Source organism: Podarcis liolepis (assembly GCF_965112155.1).
Source record: "Podarcis liolepis genome assembly, chromosome: 4".
Lineage (NCBI taxonomy): Eukaryota > Metazoa > Chordata > Lepidosauria > Squamata > Lacertidae > Podarcis > Podarcis liolepis.
The window spans coordinates 23,761,575-23,777,921 of record NC_139558.1 but is presented as its reverse complement, the minus strand read 5'-3'; the positions used below and the strand labels follow the sequence as shown (position 1 = coordinate 23,777,921).

At 39.8% G+C, this 16,347-nt stretch overlaps 1 protein-coding gene across 1 annotated transcript in view; it reads right to left on the bottom strand.

Moving 5' to 3' along the window:
- PCCA (propionyl-CoA carboxylase subunit alpha) overlaps positions 1-16,347 on the bottom strand; it is a 230,486-nt gene that overhangs the window by 194,660 nt on the left and 19,479 nt on the right. Inside the window, exons 5-6 of the mRNA XM_083501215.1 lie at positions 3,527-3,640; positions 1,552-1,605 (exon numbers count right to left, since the gene is read on the bottom strand). Coding sequence (XP_083357341.1) covers positions 1,552-1,605; positions 3,527-3,640 — 168 coding nt within the window. The remainder of the gene's footprint in view (positions 1-1,551; positions 1,606-3,526; positions 3,641-16,347) is intronic.

Genomic DNA, 16,347 nt, shown 5'->3' with positions numbered 1-16,347 from the left:
ACAAGTATCTTCCCCCCCTTTCCACACTACAACATCCCCACACATCAGTTACCAACTGGAATTCCTCCATATGTAAGCAGAAAACTCTTCTGCATATGGAGTGAGGGGTAGTAATTTTCACTTACTCTTATTATATATTTATATCCCACTTTTTCCCCCTGACAGGACTCAACTTGTCAACTGCAGTCCTTAGTAGATCATCAAATCCCACTCCAAGACCTTCCTTCAAGTGCAGTTGAGGGAAGAGGTGATAGGTGAGAAGGCACTACAGTGAGAAGGGAAACCAAAAAAAGGCCTATTGGATCTCAGCATAATTAGTGAGACCAGTGGGATTTTGATAATTTGATCTACTTGCAGACATTACACATCTTTGGTAATCTGCAGATATTACAGTGTGATTTAATACAATACATGCTACAACAATGATGCTTTTTTTTAAAAAAAACGGCTTCCTAAAAGGATTGCCTGCTGAAAAATTAAGTAATTTATGGCTCTTAAGTACAGTGGTGCCTCGCAAGACGAAAAGAATCCGTTCTGTGAGTCTCCTCGTCTAGCGGTTTTTTCGTCTTGCGAAGCAAGCCCATTGACGGATTAGCGGATTAGCGCTATTAGCGGCTTTTAGCGGCTTATCGGCTTAGCAGATAAGCGGCTTAGAAAAAGGGGGGGAGGGGAAAAACCCCGCAGGAACTCGCAAGACATTTTCGTCTTGTGAAGCAAGCCCATATGAGATTCGTTTTGCGAAGCACCTCCAAAACGGAAAACTCTTTCGTCTAGCGAGTTTTCCGTCTTGCGAGGCATTCGTCTTGCGGGGCACCACTGTAATCTATCAGTGTGTACAATATCCAATGTGTACAAAGTACAAGATTCATTTAATATTTGTGGGTTGCTTCTGAACAAAATTCTTCAAGGCAGATAGGAATAACTGAAAATCACAATTAATACACAGGCAAGTGATAAAATTTAAGGCACAACAGAAGCCAGAAGTCCATAGAGGGTATTACCATGAGGCTCGTTAAGGGAAGCACTCTCTTCACTTTTTCAAATAGGAAACAAAGTGAATAAATAAATGTCATTCACTGATGTCCATATTTCATAGCTTACATTTCAGAACAGTTGCCTTACAGAAATATGCAGTACCCACAAGGGACAAAGTGGCTTCAAATAAACAAACAAGACCAGCCCATGAGTACTGAATGAAAAGGTTAAAAGGATTAACTGATGCATGTTTCCATTGGTTTTCATTGTTAGAGAGTATGCTACAAAAGTTTCATCCCAAATGTCAAGTTATCCAGGCACAGTTTCAGATACACCGCAAGGAAAAAATCTAAGCTTCTTTCTATCAAATAAGGAAAATGGAAGGCAGAGATGGTAGCCTACAAAGGAGCAGGGTCTTCAAGATGGGGAAAGGGAGTTTTCATTGATGGCTTTAATTTTAATCTGTGATTAAAACTTTAATACATTAACCATGCTGATTAATAATTTCAAAGGCTGCGGCAATATACAGCAATACACCACACCATGCTCAGAGAGATGCATCATTTAAAAACTTACCAGACGGCCAGAAAATTCTTTGTTTTCAGATAGGAATCCATATCCTGGATGGACCTTTTAAAAATAAAAGCCAAGAGTAGGTTTCATTGCTTTAGACAACTGAAAGCTTGATGCTGACAGCATCTCATCAGTAATTACAATTTAAAGCAGCAAGTTTACTTGTAGTTTATACTAGATGAGTAGATACGGCAGAAAACACCCTTATGGCAGTCATTTTGTTGGAACCCGTTTTGCTAGTGAGAAAATAAAGTTTCTGAGCTAGAATAAGTCCATTCTCCATCGTATGACGAACTCTGGAAATCCATAGCTTACTCTAAACCGCAGCATAAGCCACTTCATGCACTCAACTCTCAGTCCTAATTTAAATGTACAGCATATTTGTCTTTAAACAAGACAAAGAAAAAATAATGGTTTATCAGTTCAGAGTTCCCTATGTTCATAATCACATATAAACTAGATCGCCGGTGGCTGCAATGTTACCGGGCGGGTATCATATGCTCCTAGGCCACAATTTTCTGGCATGCTAACATTTCACATACAAGTGCTAAAAACATGGTATCTATGCACCACCTTCCAAAGTATCTAACAGGTATCAACCTGGGTGAGAAACCCAGGCCTGACAGCTACACAGATACGGTAATTCTGACTTATTTTCATTTCTATTCCCACCAGAGGATTCTAGAAGCTCTTCCTTATTACATTTCTCTCCGTGTAAGTGCCTCTCTCCATACCCTTTCACATTTCTCTAACCTTCCAAGCTCTTCTCTCAAAAACATTTTTCTGGCCCTCAAGTTAACCACAGTGCCAGTATTCAATGTTAGCAGCTCTGCTACAAATCCCACTTCAAACACAGAATATAGTATTTTTTTTAAAAAAAATAAAATATAACCAGTAGACCACAAATGAGTTGTAAAAACATTTTTTACAAAATGCCTCAGTATCAAAATAATGCAACCACATGGTACATAGAGTAATTACAGAACACATTAAAGTGGGAAAACCTTCAGTTTCATAATCTGTAATCTTTCGTAAATTCGTAGCTAAGGAAATCTAGGTGGCAGGCTAAAGATGAAAGCCTGAACTATTTCTATCTCTATTAAATCTTCTTAACTAACAATGTAAACATCTGCAGTGTCTGTTAGCTAATTAATGTTGTTTGCCATTTTCCTCCTCCCTCCCCCTTTCCAAATGCACCATACTGAAACATTCATTTCAAAAGAAATGATAATGCTAATTGAGACACTCCAGGGTAATTGCTGGTGTTGTCCGACTCCCATCCAGCGAATTTTATTTAAAGATGCTTTCGCATTCAGCAGTTCTGAAGACCACATTTGCATTCACCGATGCAACAAGGAAAAAAGTATTATTGTCATCATTTTTTTTAAATGCCAACCATTCTTGTTAAACTTTGACTCTTTGACCTTATTGAAGGATAGAGGGGCAGAGGGAAGAGAAGAAAACAGGCTGCACACCTAGTCGATCATGTTTTGTCAGCAACATGAAACACTGAAAAATAATTACTCAGTGCACCATTTATCATATTCACCATGTGGATAAAAATTCTCACACAGGCCAAATAATAAAATAAAACTAAGCAAGATTACTGCTGTCTTATAAAAAAAGACATCCAGAAAGAGAGGCTATGGCACAGAAAGGGTTAGTGCTCTAAACTAATTGGGATTCCCACCCCCACCCCCAGCAAATTTGGAAATGAACTGAAGCTGCTCCCTGGTGTGAAAGCTGAATCCAGCAGCCACCTGCAGGATCAGCAACCGGCACTGCCAGATGCTACAAAAGCCTTTGATTTCCAGTAGCGATTTCGGCCACATTTAACTCATGTGACATGAACTAAACTGGAATAGCATATTCAATCATTCTCCCCCTCGCTTCTTTTTTTTATCTTTAAATACAAACTCTAGCTTCTCTGCTTTCTATATATGAAACAGCTGCAGAGGAGAGACTCATTCAGACTCACAGCTTGGGCCCGGGTTTTTTTAATGGCTTCCATGATAGCATCCATGTTGAGGTAGCTTTTACTAGTGGGAGCTGGGCCAACACAGACTGCTTCATCCGCCATTTTCACATGGACCTGGAAAGACAAAATGTCCACATTTTAACACATATGCGCCAGCAAATACATTTACTACCACCTCCTTTAACTATTGTTTTAGGAAATGAAAAAGATAATTCACATCGTGCAGACAGGTATGCTCAAATATATCGCACACAGTATAAACACAGACACACAAACACACAGACACAAAACAAAAGAGAAAAGGGAGGGGAAGGAGGATATATACTGTATAATGAACACAAGGGCTCGTTGGTACATTCAAGGGCTCGTGAAGTTAAATTTCATTTTATGCCAAGTGTGGTTTGGCTTTTGACAAATAATACAAAGAAATGCAAACCTGAATGTGGCTACGCTGATAATCTATATGTAAATTCAAAGCCTAAAACTACTTTGTTAAATGTAACCAGGGTAGCTTAATATCGTACTACTTAACAACAAACATTCACGGCCAGTTCCATCTAAGCAGGCTCCCCAGGAAGTTGGTGATAATTAGACTGAATTGAATGAAGGGATGCAGCGAGTGTCCCTGCACAGCATCAGGTCAGCACCATGAACAAATTAAAGCCTATGACTAAAGAGTTCAATATCACTACACGTGAACCAGAAAATCTTGAGAATTATTTAAGCAGGCTTAGATTCCCTAATTCATTCTTATCTTATTCACAGGAACAATTGTCAAACAGATTTTCTGTAAAAGGTGGGGGCTACAGCTAATGGCCAAAGAAAGTTTGCCTACAATTTAGAATTATTTTTGGAGTACATGTTCTAGAGGAAGTATCTCAAAGAGTTAGACTTTGGCATAGTTTAAGGATACTTAGCTAATCTTTTAAAAGGACAAAAAAAATGCTCATGAAGCATCTGCCATTTTTAATAATTAGCAATGAAAAGGGGGCTGGTATTCTATTTATTTTATTAAATGCATAATATTTAATAATATTTATACGGTTATATACAATCAGGCATCTGCATCATAGATGTTTTCCCCTCATAGCAGTTGTCTGAGACAGACTAGAGGAACAAACTACTAATGAAGAAGTTAAGATGACATTTAACAGCATGTTCTTTAGATGAGACTAAAAATAATTGCGAGTCTCAGGTAGAAATAGGATCAATTCTCAAAGATCAAGAAGGTATTTATGGGGGCGGGGCAGAAGACTTAAATACTTCTGAAGTAATATGCTCAAACCTTTAAAATTAGGAAGAAATATAGCCAGAGAATTTAGATGGTAGAATGCAATACATCTATCCATTCTGATATTAAGCACACTCAAAATACTGTGCATGTGAAACAATTCTAAAACCCTAACACATTAAAGTACATCAATTTTAGTCAGAATAGACGCATTTCCCATGCCCATTGATTTCAATGAACTGACCCCATGGCTTAGTTGGAAAATTATCATGTACTGTATACCAAACTACTCTCATTAAATCCAAATACACTAAAGAACAGTGTTCAAATTAATGAATGTTAGAATGATGTTGGATAGAAATTAAGTGGTTTTCAGCTGTAATACTATAAGGGAATATGAAAAATGGATTATTAATAGGTAAAAATTTGACGTTACAATAGCTTAAGATTAAAGACTAGGATAAACAAAGAGGGTAAGGATTTGCTGAACCAACAAACTGAACTGGAATACAAAAAAGGGAGGCGTGAGGAGGTCCGGGAAATGAGCTAATGAAAAATAAGTAATGGAAAGAATGAGTTGTTTTTAACCATTTTTATTTTGTATTTTCTTACTTTTTTATTTTTATTTTGTAATACTTGGAAAATCTTAATAAATATCTTATAAAAAAAAACCAGTGTTCAAGAGGCCTCATTTCAGATGCCACAATAGAATCTATTGTGCTTCCAGAGTTTAGGAAAAAATGGATGTACAAGTCAATCTGATTTTCAAACCTCAGGTGCAGAACGTTGTCCTGAACATGCATACCAAGATTAATTACAATGTTGCAGTTCTAATTGGAGATACATGGAACATGAAACGTGCCACAAGGTGATATTTCCTGACTCCCCTGAAAATGAGTGACAGCTAAGCAGGTATGTGCTTTGAGGGTATCTACAGTAAGCCTGCAGCTTACACACATTTAAGTTAAATGCATTCAGCTTTATGTGCTTGTTAAAATAAATAAGTAATTAAATTTTAAAAGAGGGCAGAATGCAGGTGGGTGTCTGGAGGAAAAGGACTTTGGCAATCCCACTCACCACTGTACAACTGTACCCAGGACTTTACACAATTTGGGCTTTAGGTGCAATCCCTAGAACATAACCCCTATGTAAATTGCAGGCTTAGTGTAAATATTATGATTATTTTACACCCAGAGACATACCTAAATTCAAATGATGTTTCTATAATTTTCCTCTCATCTGGAATTCAAAAGGTGCTACAATGTCATTTTAACTAAGACGCTCCTGAAGATGCATTCATAGTTTCTAAACCAATTCAACCTCTCTTTCTCTCTCTCTCTCTCTCTCTCTCTCTCTCTCTCACACACACACACACACACACACACACACCGCCACTAGTTAGCTAATTGTAGAAGTAGTATTTGGGGAATTTGGGGAATATGTACATGGTTTTAAGCAAAACATAGGCAGTCCAAAAAGGTATACTATTTTCACTTCCTCAATTATACAAAGATAACTTATGAACTAGTTCTATAAGCTAGTCATACTGAAGATGTTGTCATCAAAAAAGCCAATGTACAAATGTAAAAGCAAACTAAGCAGTGATGGATTCCTGCAAGCACTATCAACATTAAGTCAACTTTGCTATAACTCTGCTATATCAGTCTACGGACCGCAGGTGTCTGTTTGCTTCCATGACTGTTTTGCAGCTATTTTCCTGAATACTTAAGAGATGTTCATTTATCAACTTGAAAGTGCAGTGAAGTTTTTTTCTGGTGTGTTTCACAGCTCTTCCCCACCTCCACTAACCCAACTGTTCACATCAGCACGGCTTCATTAGCATCAGATTCAATTCTGTTTCTATACACACCAGGGGGCATTGATGGGTGGTAATGTTTTTGCCCTGTACAAAGGTGTTCACACCTTGGCTAGAAAGGAACCAGCTGAAGCTTCTGGTTTGAGAAAGAATGCATCAAACAGCAGGATTTTATTAACAAAGTACAGGATACTTATGCATCTTGGATAACATTGTGAAAACAGAGATAAAAAATGCAGCACTGAAAACACAGTGAGTGCACAGTAGGCAGGAGTGTGAACATAAGTCTTGGACTCCCCACCAAACTCTCTCTCATCAACAGTTCTCAGAGTAGCATTATTCCCATCTACTCCATTTGTATGAACATCTTTGGCCAGTTTGTTCCTTCCATACATCAGACAAAAAGCAGAATAGCATTTATACCAAATAGTTTCATTTATTATTTTATTTATGTTAACATTCCATCATTCTATACAATAAAGGAAAATTACAACAACTTAACACTAAAATACGGACAAAATCAGATACCAATAATAAGAACAATAAAAGCAGCAGTAAAACACAAACAGCAAAAGCACAAACCACTCAAATGGATTTCATTTTTTAAAAAGCCCGCTGAATAAAACTGACTTCCAGGGCACACTTAAAAGTGGGCAATGAAGGGGCAAGACACACTAGATTGTAAGTCATTCTATAATCTGAGCACCGTAATTTAAAAAGAAGCTGTGTCTCATCTCCACCAACTGAATTTCTATAGGTGGAGGTACAGCAAGAAGCTGAGTGACATGCAAGCAAGTTCATGTGGGAAGAAGCAATTCCTAGAATATTCCAGCTTTAAATCATTTAGGGACTGAAAGTCCAAAACCAGCACCTTGAATTGAACCCAGGAACAAATTGGCAGCCAGCAGAGCTGGTACGAAACTGGCACAATATGACCTGTCTTAGTAAACTCAGACAACAGCTGCTGGGGCCACAGCATTCTGAATCAACTGAAGTTTCCAGAACATCTTTCAAGGAAGCCCCACATTGAGCTCATTACAGTACGCCAATCTAGAAATGACTGGTTCTACAACTCCCAAGAAAAATACAATTAGTGTACTAAATGAAGTTGGTTGAAAGAACTCCTGGTCACATGTATATCAAGAATCAGCCTGGATAGCTCAGTTGGTTAGAGAGCGGTGCTGATAACGCCAAGGTTGCAGATTCAATCCCTGTATGGGACAGCTGCATATTCCTGCACTGCAGGGGACTGGACAAAATGATCCTCAGAGTCCCTTCCAACTTTGTAATTCTATGATTCTAAGTCTCCCAAACTGTGAACCTGTTGCTTCAAAAGGAGTACCACCTCTCCACGCAAGGGTGATCTTCACTTCCAAGATTATTATGTTTTACTTCATTCACCAACATTGATTCCAAAACAGCTATCTGCTGCCTTTCTGGGTTTCGATGAAGGGAACGAGAGACAGAGTTTGGTAACATATGCCAAAATATCCAGATAACCTCACTCAGCAGTTTTATGTAGCTGTTAAAGAGTATATAGGGGACAGAGCAGACTCTTCAGAATCCCATCAGTCAAAGGTCACAGATCAGGAAACTCCAGCACCACCTTCTAGGAGCTGCTCTCCACTGATCAGAGCCACTCTAAGCAGTCACTCAACCACCCATCCCCAACAAGTTGGCCAGAAGTACACCATGGCTGATTGTTTCAAACTGGAATATACAAAGATGTACTCTGCACTCCCTCCCCTAGCACAAAGTGACTAAGGCAGGCTCAGTCTCATAGTCAGATCAGAAACCAAACTGGAATGGAACCAAGTAATGAGTTTAATTTTAAAAACCTACGCTTGGAAAAGGAAAGTGAAAAGAATAAGGCACTTTTCCCCTTTTGGCACACTTGCCAAATCAAAACAGAAGCCAAGGCCAATCTCGTGGTGTGTGCTACAGTTCACATGTAGCTCCCTTGAAATGGTCTTCCCTCTAGTCTACTGAGCAGGCAGCATTTTGGTGCTGTAAGGTAGCCAGTGAACTTTAGTTAATTAGATTTATGCATTGCTTCCTAAAGCAAAGGAAATCCCAAAGTAGCTTGTAGAAAAGATAGAACACTAAAATACAATTCAGTCCCACAGATCCCCTGAGACAATATCAAAATACTAAAGAGTGTACATTAAGAGTCACTTGGTGGTGGTTGGCACCAAGTCTCTTAATCACAAAAATATCCTCCCTCATCCAACACAGCATAGAGCAACAGCAAATAAACCCAGAAAGTCAGACCATTAAGGCTGCCCTAATGTGTGGGAAGGGACGTGGGTGGCGCTGTGGGTTAAACCACAGAGCCTAGGACTTGCCGATCAGAAGGTTGGCGGTTCGAATCCCCGCGACGGATTGCTGCTCCTGCCAACCTAGCAGTTCGAAAGCACGTCAAAGTGCAAGTAAATAAATAGGTACCGCTCCGGTGGGAAGGTAAACAGCATTTCCATGTGCTGCTCTGGTTTGCCAGAAGCGGCTTAGTCATGCTGGCCACATGACCCGGAAGCTGTACGCCGGCTCCCTCAGCCAATAAAGCGAGATGAGCGTCGCAATCCCAGAGTTGGTCACGACTGGACCTAATGGTCAGGGGTCCCTTTACCTTTTAATGTGTGGGAAAACATGATACTCATAAGCAAGTCCATGAGTATCATAGTGCCCAGAAAGGCCACAAAACCATGCAAATCCTATGTTGGCCATAGCATAAGGAAACCAGGACAACCACTGCCACTCATGACTGTCAATTCAGGTCAGCATCAACATGTTTACAGAACTGGGTATGCCTTTTTATTACCCCTGCATTCACATGCATACTTCTACTTACCTTCTTGCTGCAGAAGAAATAAAATCTGATCAGCTGCATTCTTCGCCCTCGTAGAGCCACCCACCTGCACTGTTTTCATATAGCCCTTTCTATAACTGTAAACAGCTGAAGATGCTTTCCATTCTGCAGTTACCACTAACTTAAATGCAAATGCCTAATTAAAAGTAAACACACAACAGAGCTCACAAATCCCTCAAGAGTGCCTAAGATCACCCACTGTCCCAGTTATGCAGAGTACGTCAACCTTTTGTATCTTGAGGTCTTAAGGCACTGATCCCTCCACTAAAAACCCTTCACCCTCCAAAAATCAAGTGCATCAGTGCTTTATGAATTATACAGTCAGCCTGTTTTGAACATTAGCTGGGATTTTAAGAATTTACACAAAGAAACCTCATCAAACTAGTAATCCTCTGGGTTCCCCCCCCAGCTCAAATCAATATTACAGAGCAAGGAATGATGTTGCAGTGTAAAGTGGATTCACTCAATTGACCCAAACAGCATAATACGTCTCAGCAAGACAAACCACAATTAGCTTGTCCCATAAAATGAGGGTAATGAGTAAATCCTTTGTAATGTTGCTTCTCACTCTCTCACATACAAAGGCATAACAAAGTCCTGAATTAAAAATCAATTGAATGCAAATTATCTTTGAATCCACTGTTTCAGCTGTTAACCAAGGAAGGAGGTATGATTGCCAAGCTTTGCAGAGGCAGACAGATCGAAATCAAAATATATTTAGGCGTAAAGTGCACAGCACTGTAGAAGTTTGAAATCAAAATAACTAGACCAGGGTGGTCCAAGGCATGGTGCTGGCAGCATCTGATAAACACCCCAGCCCTCCCAAAGCCTGATAAGAGAGACCCTGGGCTTTGGGAAGGAGGCGTGAGGGCTTTGATAGGGCCCTAGAGTCCTTCCAGCTTTGGGAATGAGGTGGGAGGACTCTAGGACACCTGCCAGAGCCTTGTGCTCCTTTCCAAAACCCATTACCTTACCTTACCAATTTTGGGAAGGCAGCACAAAGTCTGGGGAGGCGGGCAGTGCTCAGATTTTGGCCTTGCTTTCCCCCTCCCCACTTTAACGTGTGACAAGACAGTTTGTGGCCCTTGGCTTCCATGTCAGAGTACTCTTGCGGCCCACTTGGCATGAAAAGCTGGGCCACTGTGACCTAAACAAATATGTCAGCTGAGAGAGTGGCAGCATTGGGTTTAAGGTGTGCCCATAGCTGAAGTGGCATGTAACACTGTTGCCCAATCCTAACAGCTATTTTCTACCCTGTACTATCAGAAACAGTGTGCCATAGAATACCAGTTGATGGGATTCTCAGAGTGTTAAGAGTGTGAATGTGTATAGGACATATAGGCTTCCCATATGCCACTGTGAGTACAGGATGCTGAGCTAGATAGGCCTTTGGCCTGATCCTATAGGGTGCTACTTATACTCATGTTTTGACATTATGAACCTCAGCAGGAGACAGACAAAAAAAGACTGGATTAAGAAGTATCCCAAAAGCTGCAAACCTCTTCCTTCAGAGGAAGTAGGACTTGACCAAGAACCGGCTAAACAGTATTTCCCTGAACCAGAGAACCATCTACATGCAGGAGCTCCATGTTACCAGGATTAAGCTTTACTTTATTGCTCTCATCTGCAATTTTGAATCCAGGCATAAGTTCAGTACTTCTGCATCTTCCCCTGCCAAGTGTTTCTATCCTTATTAGTCATGTTCTCTTCAATTTCAATGTCAGATGTGTATCCCTTTTAAACTTAACTGTAGCCAATAGAAACCAGTAAGTACACATATATAATATTTTTAGTCATCTTTTTAAGTTTGTCCTGTTTTATTAAATATAAACACAAATTAAAACAACAAATGTATCCATTGTATCTTAATTTGTTAACAAAATCAGAAGATGTCAGGAAATACCTGTTAGTAGAAGCATTAAGATATCCATATTTCCTGAACTGGCTCTGACAAGGAGTCCTGGAAGTAGTTGTATTGGTATAAATGATAAAGTCCCAACATACAGTATAAAAATGTTCTGGATCTTCTAAGCCTTTAGAAACCTTTATATTATGGGTCACCTTTGGTTGTCTTTTCTGCAGTTGCAAGGTTCCCATATATTTAGAAGTGAGAGCCGCAGGGTCATCTTTGACATGATTTATTTGGACTGATGAAACTTACCGTATTTTTTGCTCTATAAGACTCACTTTTCCCCTCCTAAAAAGTAAGGGGAAATGTGTGTGCGTCTTATGGAGAGAATGCAGGCTGCGCAGCTATCCCAGAAGCCAGAACAGCAAGAGGGATTGCTTCTTTCACTGTGCAGCGGGTTGATCCCTCTTGCTGTTCTGGCTTCTGAGATTCAGAATTTTTTTTTTCTTGTTTTCCTCCTCCAAAAATTAGGTGCGTCTTGTGGTCTGGTATGTCTTATAGAGCGAAAAATACGGTATGTGCTTGTTAATAAAAATGGCATTTTCACTGCAGTTTTGTATATGATGTGCAGAGTTCATTCATATGAAAGGCACTTTATTATGCCCCCTTTGCAAACGTGCAGAGGCATACCATCTACAAAGCTAAGAATTTACTCTAGTTCATTCTCTCTTTGTTCAGGGCATGTTCATACAAGTAGTTTCCTTCAAGGGCAAGTAGTCCCATAGTTCTTGGACGGTACTCATGTGGGTAAAAATGTGACCCCCCAAAAATCATGAATACTGTACATCCAAGAAGCATTTACTGCAATCACAGAAACACTTTTTCAGCCACTGCACTGGCAGAAATTGCAGTCATCCAAGTCAGGCTGCCCCATTCACATGCTGTCACCCATGCAAGCATAAGCATGCTTACGGGACTGCACATGTCTTCCTTGTGGAAACCTCATTTCCCAGAAAACAAGCCCTCCAAAAAGCATAAAATCTGAGGGGGAGGCTTACAAAGGTATGAACACAGAAAGGTATGTGTGTGTGTTATAGATATGAACATATTTTTAGTACCGCACACATGATGGTTCTAGCTAAATCCTCTTTCCTGTTAGCAATTAATTTTTTCCCCTGCCTGCTAAATAAAGTCATATTCCCTGCTGATGGCAAATGATTGGTTTACCTACAACTCCAGGGGGTTTAGCTATCAGTCCCTTTAAGAAGCTTTGACAGTTTAACCTGCTGGGCTCACAGCACCCATGGGAGGGCCTTACTTGCAGTTTTACTTTCTGATGCTGCTGACCACTAATACTGACTCCATAGATAATGGATTTCAATAACAACCTCCTACAGGTTAACACTTTTGAGTAGCATCCATGATACTGCTTTAATTAAGTTAATACATGAAGGTCGCAGTTTGGTAGGAAGTTTTTAATAAATTTGGCAGCGCTTACAATAATAATAAAAATGTGTGGCTCATCTGTACAGTAACTCCAAGATAAGTTTACCTACAGATATAATCCGATCTGCTTGTGGATTTATGGAATGCTTCAATTCCTTTTAAAAAGTAAACTATTACTTCTGCTTCCTAGAAATATGGACATTTCTAACAGAAAGTTTTGTGACAGATATGAAATGTATGATTCTGCCATGCTGGGTGCAGAATGGGTTTACCTGGTGCACAAAATAGACCACCTTCCACCACAGAGGGGAAGAATTTTTTTTTCCTGCAAGGTGCATGAGATTAATGCTTCGGCTTGACTTCAGATGCCAAGTGTTTAATATTAAACAGCTTTGCAGAAACGCAAGAACAGAACCCAAACTACTACTTTCTATTTTAAATAACTAATTCATGTATTTGAAAGGCAGCCATTTGTTACGTTTAGTTGGCAGACTTGATTTTAAAGCAAGCCTCAAATTGTCAAATTTTTCCTTGGACAGTGTACTTTCAGAGAATGTACGTACTAAAAAAAATTACATTCCTTTTGGCTGGGTACTTTACCTGCAAAGATACACTCAGAAATAGGGAAGGTATTTTTTCCTTACAATCTTAAACCTTGATAGGCAGTACAGTGGGTAGTAAGAAACCAGCATGGGAGCTATTTAATATACTTCTTGATTAACTCGTTGCCTGTCCACTTCTCCCACAGACATGTACTAACATGTCATAATCGTCATAATTCCCATCATCCCCACAGCTAGCACACAAGCTCCTTGATTAGTACACAACTCCCAGACGAGCTACTGCTAATGCTAAATAACTCCCTTCAGTCTCCAGCTACTATACCTCAGGCTCCCAATTAAACATAATGTCGCTGATTAGCCATATTAGTCCAGACAAATTTCTGCCAAGGATTCTACTCTACTTATTTTCAGCAAAGCCTCCACTCCCACCACCCCCCAAAAAGGTGGGGGGGGGGGGGAGACCATGGAAGGTAACAGTAAGAAAAGAAAAAACCACAATAAGGTGGTTTATTTAAAATCAAAGTCAGTATAAGGATTTGACATTGATACTAAATAATGATAACATGACATTGGAAGAAATAAAGCTCTCTTCTTCTTAAAAACAATTTTCAATTTCTGTTCAAACCATCACATTTATTTATAAATTTGCTCTTGATAAAGCCTCATCAACTAAAAACACCAAGTTTAATTGCTATTAGTTGGTTTAGCACACTAAACCAGCGCAGATATAAAACGATTGGACCCATAACACATGTACTCACTTTTCCAGTGATTCATCTCATGCAAAAAAAAACTTCTACAAGTCAAATAATCTGATTATTGTGCTTCCTTGGGGGGGTGTAAATAAGCATGCGCACGCGCGCGCACACACACACACACATATATATATATATATATGCTTAAGTGCATATTTTAAAAGAAACCCAAGTGAAGAAATCAATGGCCAAGCAAAAATACTGTAGTAACTATACTCCCAGCCAGAGAACACCTCTTCTTTTTGTTCTTTTCCTCATCTTTATCAAAACCTTCTACAGGAGTAGGGCTGCAATCCTATTCAAACTTACTTGGAAGTAAGTCCCACTGAACTATCTGGTCCTTATTTCGAAGCAGACATATAAAGAATTACACTGTAAACCATTTTAGGGCAATGCTGATTCAGCAACCACTTAACGTGTTCTCTCTGTTTACTACATTGACCATACAGACTTCTTAACCTTCTTTATAGAAAACATTAAGTAGCAAGGTTTTTTGACAACATGACAAAGCCCAACCACTAACCATTGTTTTAATCAGTTACATTATAGTTACCAATTTATTTTATTAAATTTGTCCATCACTTTACCTTGCCCAGGGCAACCCAAAGCAACTTAAAACCAAACAAATAAATCCTACAGATATACATTAAAACCATGGGAGGGACACATTAAAAACATCCCTCCAACTTCTAAAAAGCTACAGATAGTTAAAAAGCCAAAAGGCCTGGTTATAGAGGAAACGTTTTTTCCTGGCACCTAAACATATATGTAGTGAAAGCACCAGGCAAGCCTCCCTAGGGAGAGCATTCCTCAAGAAGGGAGCCACCACAGAAAAGGCCCATTCTCGTGTTGCCACCCTCCGGACCTCTTGCAGAGTAGGCACATCTCATCTCAGATGATGAGAGCAAGGTCCAGGTTGGCTCATATGGAGAGGGATGGTCCTTGAGGTATTGCAGTACTGAGCCGTTTAAGGCTTTATATAGGTCAAAACCAGCACTTTGAATTGGGCCTGGAAGCTAACTGGCAGCCAGTGCAGTCAAACCAGGTCTAGCACTATATGCTCAAACTATCTTGCCCCAGTTAGCAACCTGGCCACTGAATTCTGCACCAGCTGAAGTTTCCAAACATCTTCAGAGACGGTCTATATATAACGCTCTCATATATAATGCGTTGCAGTCATCTACCCAAGTGGTTACCAGAGCCTGGACAACAGAAGTCAGGCTATTCCTAACCAGATAGGGGCACGGCTGAAGCTGATGGAAGACACGCCAAACCACTGAAACTACATGAGCATCAGGAGTCAGCAATGGATCCAAAAGGACCCCCAAGATGTGTACCCACTCCATCAGATGGGGGCAACCTCCAATCCATCCATCCAGTCTAGGTAATCACTCACTAACCAATGCTCAATTCTCTACATTCAAGAACTTATCACACTGAAACTTCTATAACCACTAACCGGAGCTATAGACAAAGTAGGATTTAGTCATTTTATATTGAAAAATGGGGGGGGGGGCTCCTTGCACATCCCTTGCTGTTTAGGCAAGATAAACAATAGTTTTCTAAAATAAGGGCATCTATATCATTCTGTCTATTATATTAGCAAACTCAGATCACAAGTGTCCATGGGACCAGGGCAAAAAGAAAGCCTCTAAGAAACAAGAAGTGGGTATCAGTATTATTCACAAGAGCTGTGAGGTCTCCAGAAGTACAGAAAAGTTATTTAAACCAAAGGGGGCAAAACACAATTACAAACCAAAAAACCCACAACAGTGAGGACTGCCAGTGAGGGGGGGAAACAGAGGATCTTACCTGCTTGAGGAAGCCTAAACAAGAGCACTCATATAAGGAGGCAAGGGTACACCACAAGGTTTTATTTGCCATTCCCACTCGCATGGAATTATACGATAATGTGGCATTAAAGCACACCTTGAAGTAAGAACAATGTTAGATAACCCAATTAAAGTTAGCTATGTAAGCAGGATTGCCGGGTGAACACAATTTTTCCACCATAATGCTTCAGGGGAAGGTATTCTATCCCCTTCTCCTGAAACCAGCATGAACCAAATATGGAGACCCAACTTGTAACACACACATTTATCTAAAATCATAAATATGCCACATATGCAACCAGTATACAATTTTTGAGTCTTAGAATGTGTTTGTAATTTGATAGTTCTAACAGTTTAGCTAAATACAAGTGTCAGAAAGTAGCTAATGATGCAAGGTCTCACTATTTACTGAGTAAACGTGCATAGCAAAGCTAACCTTAGATTCTATCTATTAATGGCAAAT